This window comes from Trachypithecus francoisi, unplaced genomic scaffold, assembly GCF_009764315.1.
Source record: "Trachypithecus francoisi isolate TF-2019V2 unplaced genomic scaffold, Tfra_2.0 Contig01474, whole genome shotgun sequence".
Taxonomy (NCBI): domain Eukaryota; kingdom Metazoa; phylum Chordata; class Mammalia; order Primates; family Cercopithecidae; genus Trachypithecus; species Trachypithecus francoisi.
Genome location: NW_022681435.1, coordinates 5,100,870 through 5,127,456, shown reverse-complemented (window position 1 = coordinate 5,127,456; position 26,587 = coordinate 5,100,870). Strand labels below are relative to the sequence as shown.

At 43.6% G+C, this 26,587-nt stretch overlaps 1 protein-coding gene across 1 annotated transcript; it reads left to right on the top strand.

Annotated features, from left to right (window-relative positions):
- The first annotated feature begins 548 nt into the window (after positions 1-548).
- Positions 549-26,232, top strand: CPLX4 (complexin 4). The gene is made up of 4 exons (XM_033238806.1): positions 549-895; positions 6,411-6,498; positions 24,432-25,830; positions 26,155-26,232. The coding sequence occupies exons 1-3, from the start codon at positions 729-731 to the stop codon at positions 24,657-24,659; spliced, it is 483 nt and encodes a 160-aa protein (XP_033094697.1). The 5' UTR covers positions 549-728; the 3' UTR covers positions 24,660-25,830; positions 26,155-26,232.
- The last annotated feature ends 355 nt before the right edge of the window (positions 26,233-26,587 follow it).

Sequence of the window (26,587 nt, the reverse complement as noted above, 5' to 3'; positions counted from 1 at the left end):
TTTCCGTGCAGGAGAAGGCTAAGATAATCTTCCAGATGTAAACCAAGGACCTGCTGTCTAGGTCTTTGCATTTGTCAGTTGTGTATTTATGTGTGGGACACAGTAACTGTTGAAGCAAATCGAATTCAAGCAAACTGAAAGGCAAATCCTTGCATAGTACTTAAAGTCCAATGAGATAAAATGATGGATCAACAGGATTATTTTTGCTTAATGAAGCATTCTGGGTTTTGAGTCTCATTGGACTCAGTTTTTCAACAGGATGTTGTGCTCAAGGGCTGGAATTTGGAAATTCCACAACAGCTATATAATCAGTCAGCTCTGATTAATTTAATTGAAACAGGACTCTTGATGAAGCCCTGCTGTGCTTATAATTAAAAATTTAGAAACGGGTAGGGAGAGGGGTAAATGATGTGAGGGTTTCTTTTTCCTGTGAAATTAGCAGAGTGTATTAATTCAGAAGGTAGGCAGTTGCCTCTGATTGTATGCTTTAGTAATCTGAACCATCTGCCTCTATATACTAAGGAGTTCACCACTTTAATCCAGCTTACGGTCGACAAACCACTCTTCTCTATCAGTATGCCCTTGAATAGATGAGGCTGTGCAAAGTCCTTTGCTCTTAAATGTATTGCTGTCATTGAGAATATTTGGAGGTTTTCTCTTGGGTTTGTTTGGATTTTTTTTTTTCAGCTTTTGTCTAATTTTGGTTTTATTTTTCTGGAGCAGAGAAAATGGCTTTCCTTATGAAAAGTATGATAAGTAACCAGGTAAAGAATTTAGGATTTGGTGGTGGGTCTGAAGAAAATAAAGAAGAAGGAGGTGCATCTGATCCTGCAGCAGCTCAAGGGATGACTAGAGAGGAGTATGAGGAGTATCAAAAGCAAATGATTGAGGAGAAGTGAGTACATGCTACTTCATTTCCCTTAAAAAGCAAAGGAAATTCATTCTGGCCATACCTTCTTCAGCTCTCCAGTTTATTTCTCTTTGCTTTTTAAGATGCCTTTCCTTTTGCCGTTTACCTCTAAGCCAAGGAAAGGTTGTTCTTCTAAAGTAAACAGTTCCCTAACATCAGCAGCTACTATGTTCTATGTTCTATATTCTACATGTATGAATGGAAATGAACAATAATAAATTAATCTATATGTTGTTCTTAAAGCAGCTTAACACTTTCTGGTCTAGGCATGTTTTGATTGACCTCAATTTAATTATTTAGATGAAAAATGGTGGGTTTAACTATCTTTACATTCTTTCTAAACTTCACCCTCCTAGCAAGTAGAAAGTCTTCAAATTGTAATAATTCAGACCTTATATCTAGAAAAGGGCCTAAAAGAACATAGTGTAGCTTCCTTGATCTTGCATGTGAGAAAAAAAAAAAAAAAGCCCAGAAAGCATAACATGACAATTATGTCATAAGACTTGGCTTACCAAAGACTATGAATAGATTTGTGGACTGTTTAATATGGAAATTCTAAACATATAGAAAAGTAGAATAGTAGGATGAATACCCATATATATCTACAACATAAAATCAACAGCTTACAGTTTGCTGTATTTGCTTACAGATTAAATAGATAGGTGGTAGATAATAGTTTTTAAAGTAAATTACAGATGTCATATATTTCACCCCTAAATACTTCAGCCACCTTCCTCCAAAAAAATAAAGACATTCTCTTGGCTATATAAAATATAACAAACATAAAATATGAGCAACATTTTAGTTGGGTATTATAGAATGTGAATATCACCAACAACTTTTCGCCACTTGAAGACTGATTCTGAAATAAATGTAATCTCTGTGTAATTTTTAAATGTTTAAGGTAGAATTAAGGTTCTTTTAATAACCAGTTAAGAAATGAAACATCAATCTAGAGGTTAAATGTTTATCATATGTTTCAAAAGAAAAGTATTTCTTTTTTGCCACCCGGGCTCTTTTGCTAATGATCAATTACATAATAGTTGCCTAAGTCCTATCGCTAAGATGATTATAGGTGAAAAGGTTAATGACCTGGAGGAAACAAAGAAAGTACAAAGACTACATTTAGTGGAAACCTTGTCTATTGTATTCTTCTGAAAGAAATCATGGCTTATAAACTACCTAGAATACATTATGCTTGGTTCTGCAGTAAATTAAAGTTGGTTTAAAAAAAAAAAAGTCAATGCAACTAGCAAAAATGATGTTGGTGCTAAGACTTGGGCAAAAGAAGCAGCATTCCTTGAATATTGGCTGATTTTACCTATGGCATGCAAAACAACAAAAAGCTGTAAACGCAAAATAAGTACTGTGTAATGGAGAATAGAAGACAAACATCAGCATCAAACATTCTCAGATCAAGTAGGCTGATGAAAACAAAAATGTAGACTACAGTTGTAAGCATACAAAATATCATTTAATATGTTCAAGCAGCAGATCCGACTGCAGATAAGGCATCTATTTGATTAACTCATGTCCTAGTTTTCCTTAATTTTATATCTGGACAGATCAAAGCTCAAAATGCCCAAATCATACAGTCAATCAGTAGATTGAGTTGTCAGCTACTCAGCTTTTTGCGTACGTGTGTGTGACAATATTATATATTTATGTAGTCACTCAGTTTAAGAAATAGCGTCAGGACAATGGGGCATTCGGTTTCCCTCTGATACAGAGGGATGACTTTCAGTCTATTGTTTGAATTTTCAAGAGTTTCACCACCTAGAATGCAATATGGAGTAGGCATTAAAAATAATTCATCACAAGATAAACACAGAGATAGCTACAAACAGTATAGTATATATAATAATTAAAATGAATGTTAGCAAATAAAAACCTCCTAAACCCATCCTCTTCATTTTAGGAAGTGGGGAGATTGACTATATGAATTATAAATAAAAAACTATTTAGCAATGCACTCTAATAATGCACATTCATTTTTCTTTTCCTTCTGTGTTCAGTGTGCGTGTGTGTGTGTGTGCACACCACTGGTAACATTAGTACTGAAAGAGATCTAAACATGAATAGACTATCTGGAAAGGAAATAAAACAATAGTCTGTTTATCCCTACATTTTCTCAATTATATTAAAATGTTTCTTTGCCTTACTTATGCTTCAACAGTTTCTACAATACCATTTGTAACTTGACTCTGACCTTTGTTTTATTCAGAAATTGTTTGGACCTCTAGTATGAGCATAGCATTGTGAGGAATGTACTGAAATGGAACAGATGGGTTTTCTTCTGCACGCATTTACACTTTACGAGGAGACTAGCTAGCTGCATGTGACTATAAACAGAGCAACCAGTTTTTCTGTGTGATTTGTAGACTGGCTCTAGAGGACTGGAATCTAACTCTGTCTGGCATTAGTATCAACAAATGGATCAATGCGGTTTATAGTATTCTGATTTTCAACAAAGGTGCCAAAATAATCAGACCAGGAACGGAAAGTCTTTTCAACAAATGGTGCTAAACAACCGAAAAACATTGAACTTTGAACCCTACTTAACACTACACAAAAATTAATTTGTTATGCGTCATACACATAAAGCCAAAATTATAAAGCTTTTCAGAAAAAAAAGTAGGAGAATATCTTTGCAACTTGAAAGTAGATGAAGGTTTCTTTATCATGACCCAGATTGGCAATGACCATATCAATGACCATAAAATTATTAAATGATAAATTCAACTCTAAGTTGAAAACTTTTATACATTAAAAGATGCCATTAAGAAAATAAATGGGCAAGCCAGACTGAGAGGATATATTTGGAAAATATATCTGACAAAGGACTGGGATCTAGGAAATATGAAGAACGCCTACAACTCAATAATAAAAGCAAGAAAAAAAAAGGGAAAAGTTGGAACAAATACTTCAGAAAGATAGATACATGACCAATTAGTACATGAAAATCTTACGTGAAAGTACATGAAAAGCTGCCTAATATCATTAGTTGTCTTGGAAATGGAAAAAATGTAAATCACAGGAAAGTAGCACTCCATAAATACCAGTATGACTAAAATAAAAAAGACAAAAAATATTAGATGTTGCCAAAATGTGAAACCACTAGAACTCTTGTTTCAATTGTTGAGACATAAACTAGTATGACCACTTTGGAGAAAGGTCTTGCTGTTTCTTACAAAACTAAATGTATCCCAGTAAGTCACCCTAGAACTCAGTAAATTCCATGCCTAGTTATTTACCTAGTAGAAATTAAAATAGATGTCCACAATAAAAGCTAGAACAACAATATTCATAGCAGCTTTACTCACTGTAGCCCCAAATGGGAAATGATTCCGGTGTTCATTAACAGAAAAATGACTAGACAAATGGTGATTGTATCTGTGCAAACAATAGAATACTTACCACTCAGCAATAAAAAGGAACCAGCTACTAATACATAAAACAACAAGGTTAAATCTCAAAAGTATTTTACGCTGAGCGAAAGAGCCCTTACACAAACATGAACTGTATGGTTCCATTTTATGAAGTTCTAGAACAGACAAAACCAATCTATGGTAGAAAAGGTGTGGTGGTTGCCTCTAGGGCTAGGGGGTAGGCCTTGATCAGGAATGGGGGGGGCGGAATTTTCCCAGGTGAGAGTAATGTTTTCTATCTTGAGAGGGTGTTGGGTTACACAGGTGTGGGCATTTTGGGGACTCTTTGGTGTGCTTAAGAGGTTTGTGCATTGCATTGCATACAACTTTTGCTTCACAAGAAGAAAAGAGAAGCTATAAACAAACATTTCACGCTAGTTAATGACATGCATATTGAAGAGTTTGGGGGAAATGTTACTGATTTCTGCAACTTTGAAATGTATCAAAAAAGTAAAACGTGGATAAAGAGAGGAATAGATGTGATAAAAACGTACTGTGAGATGCAAATTGTAGAATCTAGATGGATTAGATATTAAAATTCTTTCAACTTTTCTGTATGTTTGGAAGTTTTTACAGTAAAACGTGGGGAGAAAAGGTCTGCTGCTTGTCCACGCCACAGGTCGCTAATCTCCTGGACAGGTCACTTTATTCGATGTCCCTCTCCAAAACTAGAAGGCTGAACTCGATGCTTTCTCATGCCCGTTCCAGACCTGACCTTCTGTGGATGGCAATGAGTTCAGAGAGCACCTGAGCCCAGGGCCTGTGATCAGTAGTTTAACCTGATGGTTTGCTACAGATCCTTCCTTAACACTTAGCTGTTTGCGTAATGGTGAAGATTATTTCCAAACTCAGAGGCAAGACATAGAAACCAGTTTTCACCTGAAAATAAAAACGGGATTTGTTTTAAGCAGATACTGCTTTCTGCAAAGATAGTTCGCCAGATCCACGGGTAGAATTCCCGTTAGGCCTCACATGGGCCTAAACCAGGAAGCAGGAGGCTGTTGAGAGGCCACGAGCACTCTTTCCCCATCTCTTGCCATTGCTTCTATCTGGGTGTGGCTGCTTTATTCTTCCTCAGCAGGCAGACTACAAGGTTGGTGGAAAATGACAGCCAATGGCTACCAAGTTCATCTGTTATTTTGCCAGCCACATTGCAGTGTCATTCTTAGCACCAACCCCATATTTTCAAAGAAGAGATTTCATTTACTGAGCTTGGTCTAACCCCATATAGCCAGAGGGCAGGGCCGTGTATATAAATTCAGCTACCAGTAAAGCACTTCTGTGGGCAGCAGGGAAGGGTGGTGGTGCTTGTGAGCTTGCAGACATCCCCAAAGGTGTCTGCTTTTGTCTGGATCATCATTAGCAAGAATGTCCATTTCAAACCAGCATAACCATGAGTCCAATTAGATCATTCACACAGCAGGATCCCAGTCTGGCATTCTGGAAACATACCCTACCTTGTTTGGGGCCACCTCCTTCCAAACCAGGAAGAAAATACCATGCCTAAATTGGGGTCTGGAGAGAGTAACAACGAAGGGAGACAGGTTGATATTACATCCCCCAACGCCAATGGTCTTCAAAGAACTGCCTGGTTCTGGACACTGTGACCCTATTTTAGTTTGCATAAGAATCACTCGGGAAGCTTGCTGAAAAAGTAGCTTCCTCTCCCCTGCACCCCGAGATTCTGATGCAGCAGGGCTAGGATCAGGCTCAGGAAGCTGCATTCGTCATAAGTGCACCAGGTGATTCTGAGGCTCATGGTCCTTGGCTGAACAGTCCATGGAAAACTGCATGTTAGGAATAATCACCCTGCCCCTCTCCTGGTTCACATCATAAAGAGATTCCTAGGACCAAATTATCTTTGGGACTTAGGGGTATATACTGAAAGTTATGACAGTAAAGTGACAGACAGGCAGACATTTGGGGACCTAGGAAAAAAATCCCATATTTCCCAAGTGTCTGCCAGCAGTGGCATCTCAGAAGATGTAACCCAATATCTGGCTCCTCTGAGCACGGGCAGGAATGTCTTTAGCTCTCTGTATCCTTCTGATCCTTTATTCTTTAACTTTTAGAATGGAAAGAGATGCTGCATTTACACAGAAAAAGGCTGAGAGGGCATGCCTCAGAGTTCATCTCAGAGAAAAATACAGGCTCCCAAAGGTAAGACACTCTGAACACAGGAAACATCTAATCATTTCTTAATTACTAAAAAATGGGAAGTCATACTTGATTATCCACAAGGGATCATGCTGAATATATCCTAATTGTAACTGAGATGTTTGATATAGTGAAAAGGGAACTGAACGAGGAGTTCATAAAATCTTGATTCCATTTTTTAACTTAACTTCTATGAACTTCCACTGTTGCTAAAAAAAAAAAATGGAGTTAATACCTATAAATGACATTTTAACATAAATTTATCTAAAGATTCTCGAACTTCTCTGTGTAAATACACAATGGGGATAATAATCATAGCTGACATTGGTTGAGCTCTTTCTAGGTACCAGGCACTGTGCTTTGTGTGTATGAATTCATTTAGGTTCTGTTGTCATCTCTGTCTTACCATAGAGGAAACACAGGCATGAAGAAAGTAGGTACCCTCCTGCCATGGGCCAGACAGCCAGGAAAGGCAGAGCCCATGGTGCTGATTTCTATGATATTCCACCTCTATTTAAAATGAACCATCGATTGCTGGTTTGAGGAATAATGTAGTAGGACAGTCATCACCCAGCACCATCTTATGCATCTCAGCACTGGCTGAGGATGACTGCTGTAGGCTGTGGCCAAGGGAGTCGTTGGTCTCCTGGTGGGAAGGGAATGCCTTGACATGTTGTACAACATGTCTTAGATGTACTATTCCAGGGCTTGCATCCAGTAATGACAGAGGGCCTGTCACTTTGCTACGCTGACTCATACCACCTGACTCCAGCTTTACTACCTGTCCACCTGACTAAACGACTCCACCTTCAGCTTCTGGGTTGGTCATTCAACTTCATATTCCAAAGATACACCATCCCTTAAAGAACATCTTCCATCTGGAGAATCCAAAGAAAAAGATCCTCCAAAGGGCATGATCCCAAGTATGACAGCCACCTCCAAATCTGGCTGGTTTAGAAAGTGCTGCTAAACCAACTCCTTCCATCGATCCCCAGCAGATCCCAAAAAAAGCTGGTTTTAGAAACTATAAGCATTAAACAAGGGAGAGTCCACTGTCTATTCAAGGTCACTGATGAAATCACCAAAGACTTAAACATGGTAGAGGTTGATCCCTAAGGTTCCCAAGGAACTCGGGTTCTGTTCTTAATAAGGGAAGGAAAACCCACAACAAAATGTAAGCTTATTTCATCCACAACCAAGGAGCTTGTAAAAGAATGCCTTGCTTTTCCTATCTCACCCTCCATTCAGGTTTAACAACTTTTCCCCACTGTGTTTGCATTTTGGAAGAGTGAAGCACTTCTAAACACTGTCCTTTCCACTTTCATTGTCTGGTGAATTTCCTGAAACTCCCTGGATGTCACTGGCTCTCTTTAGCAATGTGGCCTACCCCTAGGCAGGAAACTTGACTCAGATTCATGCTGCTTCACTGAAGCTTCTGGCCTCTGCTCTTGTGCCATCTGATTAAAGCACCATCAATCTTGTTGGGATGAAGCAGAAATTTCACACACACACACACACACACACACACACTATTGGCTGGGTGTGCATCGTCCAGAATGGTAAGGCTTTTTAAAGATTTATTTTTGACAACTGTTATTCTTCTGTAGGGATCTAGGGAGAATTGGGGTTCAGTTATGGCTCTGTGACACAGTATCACATGGTTTTTAAAAAATCTGAGTCTTGGCCGGGCGCGGTGGCTCAAGCCTGTAATCCCAGCACTTTGGGAGGCCGAGACGGGTGGATCACGAGGTCAGGAGATCGAGACCATCCTGGCTAATACGGTGAAACCCTGTCTCTACTTAAAAATACAAAAAACTAGCCGGGCGACGAGGCGGGCGCCTGTAGTCCCAGCTACTCAGGAGGCTGAGGCAGGAGAATGGCGTAAACCCGGGAGGCGGAGCTTGCAGTGAGCTGAGATCCGGCCACTGCACTCCAGCCTGGGTGGCAGAGCAAGACTCCGTCTCAAAAAAAAAAAAAAAAAAAAATCTGAGTCTCTTAATTTACGCAGCAGGAATAGAAAAAAAAAATCTGAGCCTCAGTATCCTCATCTATAAAATGAGGGCTGAAGTACCTAACTTCATAGGATCTTTGTCTGAGATAATGTAATATAAAGAACCTAGACAGCACCTGACGATAGAGCTCTTATTGTTGACATTATGATCTCTGGGCACAAAAGTCTTTTTTTTTTTTTTTTTTTGAGGCGGAGTCTCGCTCTGTCGCCCAGGCTGGAGGGCAGTGGCGCAATCTCCACTCACTACAAGCTCCGCCTCCCGGGTTCACGCCATTCTCCTGCCTCAGCCTCCCGAGTAGCTGGGACTACAGGTGCCCGCCACCTCGCCCGGCTAGTTTTTTGTATTTTTAGTAGAGACGGGGTTTCACCGTGTTAGCCAGGATGGTCTCGATCTCCTGACCTCGTGATCCACCCGTCTCGGCCTCCCAAAGTGCTGGGATTACAGGCTTGAGCCACCGCGCCTGGCCAAGTTTTATTTCCTGATCATAACAACCAGGGGTCTTGAGGACCGCCAGTCCTTAGGTGTGTAATCAATGCAACAATGGAGGTTCCTGAGCCTCAAGGCCCCAAGCCTTTTATCTTTTACTCCACTAATGGTGAATCAGCAGTCTTGCTGACTTCCAGATCCTCAGGAGTGAACACCCTTAGACTTAGCAGTAAGGTTTAAGTACTCTTCCGAGAAAAATAATTCTCAAATATCTGTGCCAGGGTATCCTTCTAAACAAAAGCCTTTCCAACAGAAACTATGGAAAAAGGAAAAAATGATAGCCATGAAATGCACAAATCCAGGTCCTCCCCGGAGAATGATTGCGGCTATACCTGCATAGACTACTGCTCCCTAAAGCCAGCTGGGGAGAGGGACCGACATGAAGGACATTAATGAATGAACAATAGAGCCTACCAGTGTCTTTCATTGCCTGGCTTACTGATGTTCATATATCCCCTTTTCTATAGCTGTTTCAAACGCATAATGCATTTGAGACCCCACCTGATTTTCTCATAGACCATGAACTAGACCATAAAGCTCATCTAATAATCTCATACCACTGCATCATTTTATACCTGGGGAAACTGCAGCCCAGGAGGGTTAAGTAGCTTTGCAATAAGCTACATCTTCTGTGACAGATTCAGGATTGGAACTCAGGCCCCACAACCATGAAAAAAAGCAGTTGGCCGGGCGCGGTGGCTCAAGCCTGTAATCCCAGCACTTTGGGAGGCCGAGGCGGGTGGATCATGAGGTCTGAAAATCGAGACCATCCTGGCTAACACGGTGAAACCCCGTCTCTACTAAAAAATACAAAAACTAGCCGGGCGAGGTGGCGGGCGCCTGTAGTCTCAGCTACTCGGGAGGCTGAGGCAGGAGAATGGCGTAAACCTGGGAGGGAGAACTTGCAGTGAGCTAAGATCGCGCCACTGCACTCCAGCCTGGGCGACAGAGCGAGACTCCATCTCAAAAAAAAATAAAAAATAAAAAATAAGAAAAAGAGCAGTTTGTTCACAAAAGGACTTTGACAGAGCTCCCCGTCTCAAGGTATTTGTTCTTTCTATTTCTTTTTTTTTTTTTTCTTTTGAGACAGAGTCTCACTCTGTCGCCCAGGCTGGAGTGCAGTGTCACGATCTCGGCTCACTGCAAGCTCCGCTTCCCAGGTTCTCGCCATTCTCCTGCCTCAGCCTCCTGAGCAGCTGGGACTTCAATGGATGCGCCCACCATCACATCCGGCTAATTTTTTGTATTTTTAGAGACGGGGTTTCACCGTGTTAGCCAGGATGGTCTCGATATCCTGACCTTGTGATCCACCTGCCTCAGCCTCCGAAAGTGCTGGGATTACAGGCGTGAACTACCACGCCTGGCCTCTTTCTACTCTTAATATTTGAGCTGTTCCCCAAAATTTTAGGGCAGTTTTGAATTCCACGTGGCTTTAAAAAAATGGGAGTATATTCTTTCTCCTGTGTTGTCTAACAGTTTGACTCTAGATCTGCAAGCAGCTGTCTAAATTCCAAATACAATCCAAACAAACAGATGAGGATTTCACTTGAAAACATTGTACACACCATCATTCACTGCAGTTTATGTCCAGGCGGGGACTCCCTTCTCCAAAGGCGTTTTTTGTTTGTTTAAGTTCTAGGGTACATGTGTGCAACATGCAGATCTGTTACATATGTATACATGTGCCATGTTGGTGTGCTGCACCCATTAACTTGTCATTTACATTAGGTATATCTCCCAATGCTATCCCTCCTCCCCTCCCCCGCCCCACGACAGGCCCCAGTGTGTGGTGTTCCCCATCCTGTGCCCAAGTGTTCTCATTGTTCAATTCCCACCTATGAGTGAGAACATGTGGTGTTTGGTTTTCTGTCCATGCGATAGTTTGCTCAGAATGAGCAACTAAGTTCAACAAAGGACATGAACTCATCCTTTTTTATGGCTGTGTAGTATTCCATGGTGTATGTGTGCCATATTTTCTTAATCCAGTCTATCATTGAAGGACATTTGGGTTGGTTCCAAGTCTTTACTGTTGTGAATAGTGCCGCAATAAACATACATGTGCATGTGTCTTTATAGCAGCATGATTTATAATCCTTTGGGTATATACCCAGTAATGGGATGGCTGGGTCAAATGGTATTTCTAGTTCTAGATCCTTGAGGAATCGCCCACACTGTCTTCCACAATGGTTGAACTAGTTTATAGTCCCACCAACCGTGTAAAAGTGTTCCTATTTCTCCACATCCTCTCCAGCACCTGTCGTTTCCTGACTTTTTAATGATCGCCATTCTAACTGGTGTGAGATGGCATCTCATTGTGGTTTTGATTTGCATTTCTCTGATGGCCAGAGATGATGAGCATTTTTTCATGTGTCTGTTGGCTGCATAAATGTCTTCTTTTGAGAAGTGTCTGTTCATATCCTTTGCCCACTTTGTGATGGGGTTGTTTGCTTTTTTCTTGTAAATTTGTTTAAGTTCTTTGTAGATTCTGGATATTAGCCCTTTGTCAGATGAGTAGATTGCAAAAATTTTCTCCCATTCTGTAGGTTGCCTGTGCACTCTGATGGTAGTTTCTTTTGCTGTGCAGAAGCTCTTTAGTTTAATTAGATCCCATTTGTCAATTTCGGCTTTTGTTGCCAGTTGCTTTTGGTGTTTTAGACATGAAGTCCTTGTCCATGCCTATGTCCTGAATGGTATTGCCTAGGTTTTCTTCTAGAGTTTTTATGGTTTTAGGTCTGACATTTAAGTCTTTAATCTGAGCTAAAGGAGGATGTTCAAACCCATCACAAAGAAGCTAAAAAACCTTAAAAAAAGATTGGATGAATGGCTAACTAGAATAAACAGCGTAGAGAAGACCTCTTAAATGACCTGATGGAGCTGAAAACCATGGCATGAGAACTACATGACGCATGCACAAGCTTCAATAGCCGATTGGATCAACACTGATCAAAGGTATCAGTGATTGAAGATCAAATGAATGAAATGAAGCGAGAAGAGAAGTTTAGAGAAAAAAGAGTAAAAATAAGTGAACAAAGCCTCCAAGGAATATGGGACTATGTGAAAAGACCACATCTACGTCTGATTGGTGTACCTGAAAGGGGCGTTTTTATATTGGGTTGCATTGGTAACAATGGATTCTACACACAGTGTTTCAAAACTGTGCCTATGGTATGGAAGATACTACAAATACCAATAATACAATTGTCTGCTTTTTGTAAACCACATGGAAATTCTAATCCGGTATAGCTAGCCATAAAAACAGCACCTAATAAAACTACACGATAAGAAAAATCGGCTGCTCTGGGCACACTGCCTATGAGTTAGCCCTGCTCTGCAAGGAGCAGGTTAAAAACTAAAATTAAAATATTTTAAAAAATCAGCTGGATCGTATTCCACTCAGTCCAGTTATCACCAGCTGTAGCTAACTTCCCCTACCCCAGTACAACACCTTGCACTTGCAAACCAGCCCCACCCTTGGGAGCCTCCTCTGCCTCCCGCGCTGTCACTTGTCACACGTTACCCTCCCGCCCGCGTCCCCCCCACCGACGAGGCTCTGGGTACGGGGACCCTTCGATGGCCCATGTGGCGAAAAAGAGGCTCCGGGGACAGACACGTTTCCCACGCTAACGTCTGCCCAGGCTGTGCAGAACAGCCGCTCCCCTCCAAGTCAGATCCTGGCTGGAGCGCGGAGGGCGCTGCCGCCGCCAGCGCGGGCCCGAATCCTCGACGCCGGCGCCCCCTGGTGTTCCTAGCGCCGCGGCCACTGGCACCCTCGGGAGGGGGGAACCAGGGCTGCGGTTGGTGGCAGGACCAGGGCGGGGCAGAAGCCAATTTCTAGAGGTGACTTAAAAAACAAAAAAAAAGTATTGATAGGTCATTGGATGGAATGGGGGAAAAACAAAACAACAACAAAGAAAGAAAAGAAAAGAAAAGAAAAGTCTTATTATTTTGTTATTGAGGACCTGGTCGTGCGTTTCCTATCCTCCCATGGCATAACGGGAGAGGGAGCTCGCAAACAGCGGAGTTTCCGCTGTCTCTGCAGTCGAGGGCGGGCTGAAGGAGTTGGAATCCTCAGCCTTGAGAGGAGATGACTGAATAAATGAAGCTTATGGGGGCAGAATCATGCCCCAGGCCTCCAGTGCCATGCTTTTTATTTTAATGCTGAATTCAGCCAACTTACCCAGTGGCTTGGGTGCTGGTTGTTACTGAACTATAGGTACCTAAGATCTGTCTCGTTATGCAGAGGAATCTCCGCAATGGAACCTTTAGAGAGCCATCCTCAGAGAGAGGCCGGGCGCGGTGGCTTACGCCTGTAATCCCAGCACTTTAAGAGACCGAGGCGGGCGGATCACCTGAGGTCAATAGTTCAAAACAAGCCTGGCCAACATGGTGAAATCCCGTTTCTATTAAACATACAAAAAAAAAAATTAGCTGGGCGTGGTGGCGGGCCCCTGTAATTCCAGCTACCCAGGAGGCTGAGGCAGGAGAATTGCTGGAACCCGGGAGGCAGAGGCCGCAGTAAGCTGAGATCGGGCCACTGCACTCCAGCCTGGGCGATAGAGCAAGACTCCATCTCAAAAAATAAATTAATTAATTAATTAATTAAATAAAAAGCCATCAGAAAAACATAGTGGGGATGCGAGGTGTAGGGTTTTGTCTCCTAGATGCTTCATTAAGGAGCAAGGAGGCCCTGGAAGGCCAGACAGTGCCCATCTGGGTCACTAGGAGATGTAATTGAGAAGCCCAAGGCATGGTGCTCTGTCCAAAGAACTGGAGGGAAGGAGAGGAGAGGCAGGCCTGCCAGTGCTGCCTCTTACTGTGGCCAGGGGAGTGCTGACTGACGGCTGAACCAAAGGAACTGCTGTATTCGGTGGGAAACAGAGGAACAGATTCCCAGATCCTTATGGGTCACCTCCATGGGGCTTGGCTTCCGAGGTCATCTGAGGAACATGCCAACCATCACTTCCCTCCAACCCTCTAAGTTCTTTTCCTAGAACAGGTTCAGGTTCCTGGATGACCACAATACTTTGGTTCCTTGACACCAGTGTCTGAGTGATGTTTCTCTTTTCAATAGACTTACTTTTTTACATCCGGAAAAGCACATGCCATATGTGTGCGCTCAGTACATAACCATAAAGATCATATAAATTTAGGGACGTGCTGAAGGTCACAAAGCTTGCTGTGACAAATGGAGACTCAAGCCTTCTTACTCTTCATCCACTACTTTTTCGTCCCCCCTTCTCCTCATATCCCTTTAAACTGGGCATCAGATTCCTGGTGGTAGACTTTAGAACTGAACACACTGTCTAACAAAGAAAATGGCACAGGACAGAAAGCAGGGATCACTGGGACTCTAGTGGGCTCCTAATAACCTTCCCCTCCCTGCCAGGTTTGCAGAATACTTAGCCTGTGCCATCTTCTAAAGCCCATATTGGGTAAGCATTCATAGTAATAGTATTAACAGCCCACAGGGAATTGGACGAATTTAACACGTCCTCCAGCTAATGAGGGATGACCCCCTGGGTACCTCATTCACAATTCCCCGGGGTCACCGCCACAGCGCTTACATAACAGCAGGATTCAGTTCTAGACCCTTCCCCTGACCAAGGCCCGACAGGGAGCAGATCTGAGAAAATGTCTTCCCAGGAGCTGTCAGGTCTAATGAGGATAACTATGTCACATTTTGGAATTAGAACTGTATTTTCTAAAGAAATTATTTGGCTGCTGTTTCCTCCGAAAAAGAGTTTCACTCTATTGCTGACAGGGAAAAGCAAATGTAGACTCTTTGAAAAGGAGCAACATAAGCCATAGCCCTCTAGATAAACAATAAAAGGTCTTGGGTCTCAAGTTTACTAATTGTTAGTGACAATACTATTTGCTATGCCAATGTCTTTTGATGACCATTGTTAATTTCGGTAATCAGATAAGTAATTAAATAAGTGCAGTAAACAAATTGCAGTAATCTGCAGTACGTATATGTATATGTATCTATACCAGTCATTATAATATTCATGTATACATATCCAGATTATGTCGATTTCCTCTAGTTGTCAAATTATAGGTCATCAGAGGACTTAAAATGCCTAAAGTCATCCATGATGCTTATGTTAGATTTGGATCGCACACCACTAATTATTCCAGACTCTGTATCTTCAGTTTCTCCTTCTTGATTGGCCTCTCCTTAATAAAAGAGGTCAAATCTCTCCCATCTAAAACAAGCAAACAGTACTTTCTGAGGAAACATGGCTTTTTAGGTATCTTCCCTTAAATGACTAGTTCTCACTGCTCTGCTGAAACCTTCTTCTTCCAGATGTTCAGTGTCTGTCCAAATACAGTAGATGGTTCCCTTAATTTCTCTTGGGGCCTCTTTGTTTCTTCTAGCACTGGTGACCACTTCTTCCTTAAAGCCCTCTCTCTCCTCAGCTTGCAGATATCACCCTCTGGTTCTTGTTCTTGTACTGCTTCTTCTTCATGAGTTATCTTCTCTGTCTGCCTCCAAATTGTGGGATATTCCAGGGTGCCCCCTTGGCTGGCTCTTCTTCTCACTCAAGCCTGCACAGTGTCCACGAGGGCTGCACCTTGCCGTTGCTTTCTGTTACCACCTACATGTTGATGATTCTCAAATCTGTACTTCCAGACCACATCTTCTCCCCACATTTCCCAATTGCAGCTACCTTTACTTGGGCACTTCACAGATAGAACCAGCTCATATCCAAAACTTACTTGCTCATCCTCCCTCTAAACCTGCTCCTCCTATAGGCTCCACTTCCATGGGTGACTCTCCCGACAAGCCCATCTCCCAGGCTGGCTACCAGATGTCACCACTGCCTCTTCCCTCCTTGCTCCAGCTGCATGTCCAGTAAATCGCCAAGTCATCTTAATTCACTCCTGAATATTTCTCAATTCACTATAGCTTTTCTACTTGGAGTCTTGTCCCTCTCAACACTGAGGTTTCTGAAGTGCAAATCTGATCCTGTTTCTTCCCTGTTTTTTTTTTTTTTTTTGGTTGTTGTTTTTTAAGGCCACTATGTCTTTTAGAATAAAATCCAAACTCCTTCTCCTGTATGCTGTGATATGGCTCCCGTCTCTCCAACTTCACCTCTTGCTACTACTCCCTGCCTGGACTAGCACTTCCTCCTGCTCCGTTCCGTGCTCCCTGTGGCCTTTCTGTAAGACTCTGGTTAGTGTCACTTCTTCCAGGGCCTTTCATGATCTCCCTCCCCCTACCTAATTCTGGATTTGGTCATCCTCCTCCATGTTCCCATATATCCTGAGTCCATGTCTCCTACATCATCTTATGACCCTAAATATCTGCACCTACTGTGTGCTCCTTTAAAAAAGGGGCTGACTTTTAAATCTCTCTGCTCGGTGCCTAGCAAGGTGACTGAGATATAGAAAATTGCACACACACACACACAGTGATTGCTGAGTAAATGGATGTTATTGGGGAAAAAAGAAAAGAAAGAAAAATGCCCGGCTGGGTGCAGTGGCTCACGCCTATAATCCCAGCACTTTGGGGAGCCAAGGTGGGCAGATCACGAGGTCAGGAGATCGAGACCATCCCGGTCAACATGGTGAAACCATGTCTCTACTAAAAATACACAAATTATCTGGGCGTGGTGGTGCGTGCCTATAATCCCAGCTACTAGGGAGGCTGAGGCAGGAGAATCTCTTGAACCAGGAAGCTGGAGGTTGCAGTGAGCCAAAATCGCGCCATAGCACTCCAGCCTGGCAACAGAGCGAGATTCCATCTAAATAAAATAAAATAAAATAGAAATGCCCAAAGAACAAAGTATCAAAAACAGCAGAAAGAATTTACTTGCCATTAGAGTTACATTAAACTACAATTTTATGAAAAGAACAAGTCCAGATTCAACATTGTAGTTTTGTATAAAACACAAAGGTTTCCCTGTTTTATAAGTACAACACCATATTTCTTCAAGTAGAGGAAGTAATATGTTTTAAATAAAGCTACAAGATTCTTTCTAAAAGCAAATGTGTCCCTCTCCCTGGCCAATTTAAAATGTATATGTAAGTCAAGCTAAATTAATAAGAGAAAACAGTTCCACAATGAACCCTAATCCTATTAACAGAATTGTCAATCTAGGTTAGTCATTGAAAAATAATGTTGTGACCCCTGCTGAGCTATATGATTTAGTTACACCTGGTGTTTGTCTGCCGTATTAAGGGCATCATTCATTTTGAATAAAGATGCATATAGGAGAAACTCAACAGAGTTGTCTTTAAATGTGTCACATTGAAAGCTCCATTACAGTTGAATTTAAAATTTGCCTCTTAAAAAAAAAAACAAAGATGATTGTGTGAACCTTCCTTTGCCAGATCCCTTCAGATTTGGAGCTCTTGGGGCTGCCCAGCAGGGTCTGAGACAACGAAACCTCCTGCTTTCTGAGCAGCTGTTTCTGGTGACCAGGCGGCGGGGAGGCCATCAGAGGCCCCATCAGCCGCCATCTCTTCCTTCCCCTCCTCACCCTGCCCCAGTTCGGTTTGCTCCTCCTACTTATGCTCTTGAAAGAGCAATGGACTACATGTCTCCAGGGAGTATGGGGATGGGAAGGAGTCACTGGACACTAGTGAAGCAGGATTTCAAGACGTGTTGCTAGGCCAGACCAGTTTTCTCATGTCATCTTCACAAATGCCCTGCAAGGTAGGTAGATATCACCTCTACTTTACAGATGAGAACACCGGCTCAGAGAGGGAAAGTGACTTTCCAAAGTCACAGAGCCAGTAAATGGCAGAACAAGACTTTACCACGAGACAATCCGAGTGCACAGGCCATGTTTTCTTGCTAGACCTTCTGGTAGCTGTGTTAGGTCTTAGGCCCTAAAAAGCAGAATGACATTTTTGAAGAATGTTTACCTCTCGAAACCTCACTTTTCTCGTCTGTAAATGAGGGGCTTGGATAAGCGGCCTCCGGGAGCTTCTTGAGTCCCTGTGGAATGTCTTCATGAGGGAAAGAGGTATGAGATGTGCACAGCTGGTATCTAGAAATTCTCATTCCATGTAGCTCCCGACGCATGCACACTTTCAATCAAATTGAAAACCGATGCCTATTCCTCAAGAAGACAAATCCACACCATCTGTCCTAATCTGCGAGTGCTGAGGGGTCTTTAAGTAGCTGAAGAGGGAAGAGCAACAGCGGGGCACAGCAGAAGGAGCAGCCAGCATGCCCCAGCCCAGGGCCTTCACACCAGCCACACACTATCTTCTGAGGGCAGCAGCCCCACTCATAAACAGGACAGTGAGAGTGGTTTATGAAGACAAGTACCTGACTGCTCAAGTCCATGATCCTCACAATTATGTCAATCTCACGCTACATGAACTCCTCCACGTGAAAGAAATCCATTCTTTTAGCTTTTGGTATCCTGTGGGCAACGATAAGTGAATAAACCAAAAACAAAATCAAATCCACCTAGTATCAATCACACTGGTATTTGCTTATACACCACGCTTAGCTAACTGGACTCTGACAAGAGAAGAATGCTCAGTTTTTGGAAGACATAACCATCTAAGATAATTTATCATGGTTTCTCAAGTTTGGTGAAAAGAGAAGGCCAGTTTATCCAGGTCTAGGAAGTAGTAAGTCTTGAAATCCAGGGTCACGTTTATCTTTTGGTGAATGCTCATGCATCTATCACAGGAAATGACAATGGTAGGATATGGAGCTATTTAAATAATGGGGTATTCAGCACTGGCCATAAAGATAGTAAGTCTTGTTAAAAACAAGAGATTAAAACGGATTTCTCATCAGCTGGCATAAAAATAATTAGCTCTTAACTGCATTAAACAATATCCCAAATTGGTAAGATTTCTAGAAATGAGAAGATCTCTGAAACAGAGCCTCTGAGAACAAAGTATAGCCTATAAGTCCCCTAATTATGTGCTGGCTCACTCATTCATTCACTCACACCACGGTTCTCATCCTTGAGCCTTCCTTCCCTCCCTGGAGCTGCTTCCGGCCCGTAGTGATGCTGATTCACATTGGCTGTAACTGCACTTGTATTTGGGGATTGTAATGAGCCATTACATCTTTTCCTTGAAGTGTGAACTGTGTCCAAATATTCCTGGTCTCCCCAACCCAAGATTTGTCAATGGGCAGCAGAACGTGTGGACAAGACATTCATTGTTTGAATTGCAGACAAGGTCCTGTCAGCAGGGTGGTTCATTAGGAAGAGAGGAAACAAGGCTGCTGTGTCCACTGTATAAATCCCATTTGTGCTTCTTAATTGCTGACTCTGTCCCGGATCTTTCTCTTAAGGGCCAATACTCTCCCACCGTCTCTTTCACTGTCCATGCCTTCTTTATCCCAGGGATCCTTTCAGCAGGGATCTTGACACTGAGCTGCCCTCTTTCCTCTAAAATATTCATAATCACCACTACTACTTATCCAGAGCTTAGATGCTTGCGAGGCTGTTTCACAGCATGTCTCATTCAATCTGCTCAACAGTCCTCTAAGTGGCCCTTCCCTTGGACATCAGAAACATAAGTTGACTTGCCCAAGGTCATGCATTGGTAAATGACAGATCTGGGACTCGAACCCATGTCTAACTCCAAATCACACAATCTTTCATTCTCCTAGGCTACCTCTGGCAGGAGAACGGTCTGGATAGGCTGCAGCTTTTTACAAAGGAGACACTTAAATACTTAGCCAGTTCTAGATCTAGGGCTAGCTCAATTAGTTAGGATCCAGAGCTAACAAGGCTACAGACCCACATTTGGTTCCAGAGGGCATGATTTTCTCCTCTAGCCACTCAACAGCCTTGTCTGGTTGTCCTACCTTTAGTCATAAGGTTTCCACGGCACAGGCCTCAGCCCAGAGTAATCAGTTTCAAGACTAGAATCATCTCCAGAAGCAGCCATGCTCTGGGGGAGGGCAAATAACCTTGTCCTTCTAGATCAATGGTGAGTGGAGGACTCTCTGACCAAAGCCATTGACTACATCCAATGCTGTCTTTGGACCTGGACATCTGAGGCCACTGCCCTGCAGCCCATGTTTTAGAGGGCTCTGGTCTCTCTTCTAGCCACCCTCTTTCACATGGGGTGAAGAGTCTGTGGGCCAAAGGTCCTAGACCAGGCAGAGCCACACCCCTCTTGTAGACCATGCTCAAGCTGCTCAGGACCCCAAACGCCCTGCCTAAGTGCATTCCAGAGCCTTCCCAGTCCTCTGATGCAGATCTGTGCTCCTGAGAGTGGCCAGGCAGACTAGGCCTGAGGAGTGGGGTAGGGGTCATGCTCCCAAGGTCCCAAGGCCCTTCCCAGTGAGGGCTGGAGCCAGGAACTGGAGAAAAAAGAGGGCCAGGTTATGAGCCAGGAACTTCTATCAGCACTTGTGCTCTACCATTGACAAAAATTAGGGGTGGGGCCGACAAGAGGTAAGGGGAGCTAGGGCTGGCTAGGTGGCTTTCTCCTAGAATGGAAAGCCTAGTGCTAAAGAGGAACTGACTAAGCCTGGCTTGTTAGAAAAACCAAGCCTTTGAGTGAAGGTAGGAGTCATTGCTAGGTCAGAGATAAGGTACCAGGACATCACAGCCTCCTGAGAGGGCTAACCCCATGTGCAAGATTGCCCATAGTAAATCCCCCTGTCCACTTCTGAAGGCTATTATTTTTATGAATAGCTACTACTGGGTGAGTGCTTAACAGATTCTAAATAATTCAGTTACCATCTAATCAACCCTCCACAGCTCTAAGGCAAATAATGCAATTCTCCACATACAGACAAGGAAATAAAGCTCAAAGAAGCTACACAAAGTGCCCCAGGTCACCCATCCTGTAAGTGGTAGAACTAACGTTCTCACTCAGGCAATTTAGTCTGCGATGCCCCAACATGATTATAAAGATAAACCGGTAGCTATGAAAACAGAGCTCTTTATAGCAAAGAGAACCTACAAATTTAAGCATTGTTAAGGCTGTTATCCTTCCTGACAATAGGTTCATTGAATCATTCAGTAAACATTTATTTTAATTTTTGAAAATATTTATTTGTTTATTAAGACACAGTCTCTCTCTTTTGCCCAGGCTGGAGTGCAGTGGCGCGATCTTGGCTCACGGCAACCTCTGCCTCCTAGGTTCAAGCGATTCTCCTGCCTCAGCCTCCCGAGTAGCTGGGATTACAGGCGTGTGCCACCACGCCCTGCTAATTTTTGCATTATTATTAGAGACAGGGTTTCACTAATTTGGCCATGCTGGTCTTGAACTCCTGACCTCAGGTGATCCCCCCACCTCAGCTTCCCGAAGAGCTGGGATTACTGGCTTGAGCCACCATGCCCAGCTATTCAGTAAAGATTTAATTCTTTGTGTCTACATGCCAGAAATTTTGCTGGGTTATGAGACAGAAAGATGAGTAACTTACAGCCTTTGTCTTCAAGAAAGGTGGAGCAGTGGTTCTCAAACTTCAGCAAGCCCCCGAATCACCAGGAGGACTTGTTAAATCACAGATTGTGAAGCCCGCGCCCTGAGTTTCTGAATCAGTGGGTCTGAGTAGGGTCCCAGCATGTGCATCTCTAGTGAGGTCCCAAAAGATGCTGATGCTGAGAACCCACTTTGGGTTCTCAAAAGATGCTTGGCCTAGAGAATCCACTTTGAGAACCACTTTGATAAAACTTAGGGCAATCAAGATCCTCTCCATGAGGCAACGTAGAATTGCACTGCTCTTGCTTCCCTGAGCAAGAGGCACGTGGATAAAACAAACCTCAGAGTCACCCTTGAAGGAGGAAACCATCCCGAAGCTTCGTCAAGCACAGCAGAGCCATAGAGAGTGGCCTTGCTGAGGTCTCCCTGTGAATGGGAGGCAGGCGAGCACCATCCCGTGAGCCCTCGCCAGTGTGTTCAGTGTTTTATGACCCTGGCTGGCTGGCTGGCTTTCCTTTGGCCCCTCTAGCTGCCTGTCCCTGCAGGCCCACAACAGTTACCCTGTCCAGGTTCAAACCTGGCGACATGCTTGGGGATCTTACTACCAACCTGAGGGAAGGGGCCAGAATTCCTGGGAATGTCTTTTCAAATCACTTGCATTTGATTTCAGGATGCATAAGAAAGGGCAGATGTCCCACATTTGCGTGAACTGAGAATGAGTCGGCCACCTTGTGCTTTTCCTCTCCTTCCTGCAAAAAGGCCCAGAAGATGATCAGCAAGGAAAGCAGCTGCTAGGGAAGGCAAATAAAAAATAAATAGAAATGCACAATTGGCTGGGAGCCCCTAGGGATTAACTAACTAATTAATCCCACAACAGTTTGACCAGGAACTAATTAATCCGTTAAGCAATTGGAGGGCCCAAGGCCCTGGCCAAGAGCAGGGAGAGGCTTCACTTATCTCCAGAGGCTGGCGCAGAGTGGGACTGTCCTCCCGAGTCTCCAAGGACGGCCTTGGTGAGGACTGTCCTTCCCAAAATCATTGGTTCCCCCTGCATCAGAAATCTGCTTCTCAAGCTATTTCTTGAGCCAGGTTCCTGTGTCACTCTGCCCAGGGAACCGAATCAAAGAAGAGAGCCCTGAGGAAAGTCTGCTGGGCTTCAGCCCCTCCAAGTAAGAGAGCCACAGAGAGTTAGAACTGGAAAAGACTTCAGCCATCTGGTCCTTCCAACCCACTTGACAGATGAAGAATGAAGTTTACAGGTTACCCTGGTGTGCCGTTTGGACCTACAGACAACTGATGTCCCTTTCCGATCATTCCTACGCAGCACCCAGACAGGGGGGATTCAGATCTCCCTTTAGGTGCTGTCTTTAACTCCACCTCAGAAGTCACCAGGTGCAGAAATCTTCCTTAAAACAATGTAGTCTGATTGACTTAGATCATCATTTTTTAATATGATTTTTCATGAGCTTTGGTAACAAATTTAAGGCTGGTCACAACATATTCAGGTGGCTCTAACATAGATCTTTCCTCTCATTAGCTTTTCTGACACTCTTTTTAATCTTCTGTTTCCCTGAAACCCAGGTCACCTCATGTTACAACCTGATCTCCAAAAAATCTGACAGCAGCCATCTGGGGATGTAAGCTAATGTTAACCTTTCCCAGAGAATGTTTTCTTTAGACTCCTCTCTCATTACAGAACAAGAGGCTCTACAGTCTAAGTGGTGAAACAATCTCAGCTGAGTATGGTGGTACATACTTGTGGTCCCAGCTACGTGGAAGGCTGAGGTGGGAGGATCGCTTGAGCCTAGAAGGCCAAGGCTGCAATGAGCCAAGATTGCACCACTGCACTCCAGCCTGGGTGAAAGAGAGAGACCTTGTCTAAAAAAATAAAATAAAAATAAAAATAAAAGAATCTCAAAGACCAGGCAGCATACACTAAGAAATTCTGGAACAGACACCCCTAGAATCACAAAATGAAATGTGCAAGGCGCTTGTGATAGCATCAGCAACACCGAAGGCTAGACTGCCAGTATGCTGAGTGGGGGCCATGTGCTTGATGGTTCACTTAATACACATGTGCTGTGGGCCAGACTCCAGTTCAGGTGCTAACGGTGGAGTTGAATCTAACAAGAGTCCATGAGGGGCTCCCTGTCTAGTGGAAGGGAGGAAAAGAGCAATGATTAAGCAAAAGTTGCCACTAAGGTGTGATGAGTGAATTAATGCATACTGTCTAGTCACTATAAACTGAAACTTCATCCTCTAGAGTGGGGTCAACCAGGCGAGTGGATCTTGGCATGGGCCTGATAGAGTCTGCAAGACTTGCAAAGCTGCCCTTAGGCAGAGTTGGGGTATGATGCCCCAGCTTTTGTGTATATAAGCGACACAGAGAGAAAGGGGCTTCTTAAAAATCCAGATGGGGTTGGGAGTGGTGGCTCACGCCTGTAATTTCAGCACTTTGGGAGGCCGGAGCAGTTGGATCACCTGAGGTCAGGAGTTTGAGACCAGCCTGGCCAACATGGTGAAACCCCGTCTCTACTGAAAATACAAAAAATTAGCCAAGTTTGGTAGTGTATGCCTGTAATCCCAGCTGCTAGGGAGGCTAAGGCAGGAGAATCACTTGAACCAAGGAGGCAGAGGTTGCGGTGAGCTGAGATCGAGACACTGCACTCCAGCTTGGGTGACAGAGCAAGACTCCCTCTCAAAAAAAACAAACAAAAAAAATCCAGATGGCTGGACTCCACCTCCAGAGTTCCTGATTCAGTGGATCTGGGATGGGGCCCAAGAATCTGTAGTTCCAGCAGGCTCTAGATGATGCTAACGCTGCTTGTCCAGGGACCACACTGGGAGAACCACCATACTGGAAGGTTCTGATGGACCCAAGGTACCATGAAGGAGGGACTTCCCTACAGGAGCCTCCATGACGGCCACCAGGACCAGGCTAGGCTGCAAGGCCAAGTGTGCCACTCACTTCCTTTATTCTCTACAGACTTTTTCCTGCTGCTTTTTAAAATGTATTTAGTTACTGAGTTAGTAGGTTTAGAGTTATTTATCTATCTCTATTTATTTTTCACATAGAGTGAAATGGATGAGAATCAAATCCAGATGGCTGGAGATGATGTGGATTTACCCGAAGATCTCCGGAAAATGGTAGATGAAGATCAAGAAGAGGAAGAAGATAAAGATTCTATTCTTGGGCAGATACAGAATCTCCAGAACATGGACTTGGATACCATAAAAGAAAAAGCCCAGGCCACCTTCACTGAAATCAAGCAGACAGCGGAGCAGAAGTGTTCTGTGATGTGAGGGGTGGGAGGGGTGGAGGGAGGGAACCAGTCATCCGCGGAAAAGATCACTCTCCTGTGGGACGTTTCGAGCAGTACATGTTTTAATGTAGTGAACACATTAAGGAAAACCACGATGATCCATTGATAGACAATCATTTGGTTGTTCTAAATATTCCTGGCAGAGTATTTAGCTAGCACCTTGCAGCAGGAACCATACTTTCCTTTTAGTTATAAATGAGACAAACTGGAAATTTTCAGGTGTAAATGATGATGCTGAACACATATCTGCTTAAAGACCTTGAGATGAGCCAAGAAGAAACAAAAGCAAGTGGCATTTCCTCTCCAACTTTCTTCCTTGGAGGCCAAGTTCTCACCTGTCCAACTATTCGCAGGACACCAGGTCCCTTCAGAGAAAGATGTGGAGAGTCAAGGTATCCACTGGAAGCCGGGTTGCCCACAGGGAGCTGAGGCTACAGACTCCAGGGCAATCAAAAGTCACCATCCCCACCCCTCACCTCCAGGCTCCTTGAATTTGTCAGTGATACTCATCAACTTTGGTCCTTGGATGCTTCTCAGCCACGTGGTGGTAGCAGGGATGTGGTGAACAATGAGAAATTGAGGCAGGGAATAGACCTCACCAGCCCTTTGCATTGGAGATCATCACTCTAGTGGCCATGTGAAGAAGGGAGGCACAATTATAGGCAGAGGGAAACCAGGGAGACGGCTGCTCTTTTTGAGTTGAGCTTAACTCTCCTTGTCTGAACTTGGTGATAGCAATGGAAACAAAGTGGGTAGACTAACAGAGAGCGTTAAGAAGTTAAATCAATCTCTGTCTCTCTCTGTCTCCTCCCAACCTATTTCTCTCTCATCCCTTTCCCTCCTTCTTGTCCAATCTCCCTATCTCTTTCTTTTTTTCTTCTCCTGTCCCTTCCTATCCCACCCCTTCAGACTACCTTCCAGTAAATCACACTGTCATTTGGTGCCACAGGCTTTCAGGGTAGGCACTGATTTTTTTTCCCTAATATCTGCTCTCTTTCAAAAGGAACAATTCAAAAGACTTAGGACAGTTACCACTGAAACACTTCAAGCTATTTAGCTAAAGCCCACGAAACCAAAACAAAATACTGATTTTTTTTGGTGAATCTGTTCATATGGTGAATAAAGATCTATCAAAGAAAAAGGAAACTGAGGCCGGGCGTGGTGGCTCAAGCCTGTAATCCCAGCACTTTGGGAGGCCGAGACGGGCGGATCACAAGGTCAGGAGATCGAGACCATCCTGGCTAACACGGTGAAACCCCGTCTCTACTAAAAGATACAAAAAACTAGCCGGGCGAAGTGGCAGGCGCCTGTAGTCCCAGCTACTCTGGAGGCTGAGGCAGGAGAATGGCGTAAACCCGGGAGGCGGAACTTGCAGTGAGCTGAGATCCGGCCACTGCACTCCAGCCTGGGAGACAGAGCCAGACTCCGTCCCCAAAAAAAAAAAAAAAAAAGAAAGAAAGAAAAAGGAAACTGAGACCAAAACCTTAGGGTCTAACTTCTTCTAAACCCAGAATTCCCAAATGTGTTGTACAAGAAGTTTCATGTAATAAAAATATGCAAATAAAACAAATGAATAAAGGTCCAAAACCTATGGTCCTTGGCAAAGTTTAGCCTGTCTTGGAAGTTCCTGAGAGAACATTGGTGCAATGATTGGGGCTGATTAGCTTCTAGTCCACAAACCCAGATGCTGTGAGCACATTTTAAAACTGTGCTTGTCTTTTATCAGAAATGGCATGTGAGTTGTGATCTGTTTTATAGCAGAAACTTTAAAATATTCACTTTTTTAAAAACTACAATATAATAGATACGATTTAGTTTCAGTTTAATGCCTGGCTCTGCCCTGTAGTTGACGGAGTGGGTAGTATGGATGGGTGAGAGGTGCTGCATGTGGCCTGATGTCTGTACACT

What these genes read in the sequence shown, in the direction of transcription:
- CPLX4 (XM_033238806.1), top strand. Translation starts at nt 729, where the DNA reads ATGGCTTTCCTTATGAAAAGTATGATAAGTAACCAGGTAAAGAATTTA. An exon ending in AAGCAAATGATTGAGGAGAA is followed by an intron (nt 896 to 6,410) that starts GTGAGTACATGC and finishes TTTAACTTTTAG; the next exon opens with AATGGAAAGAGATGCTGCAT. An exon ending in AAAAATACAGGCTCCCAAAG is followed by an intron (nt 6,499 to 24,431) that starts GTAAGACACTCT and finishes TTTTTCACATAG; the next exon opens with AGTGAAATGGATGAGAATCA.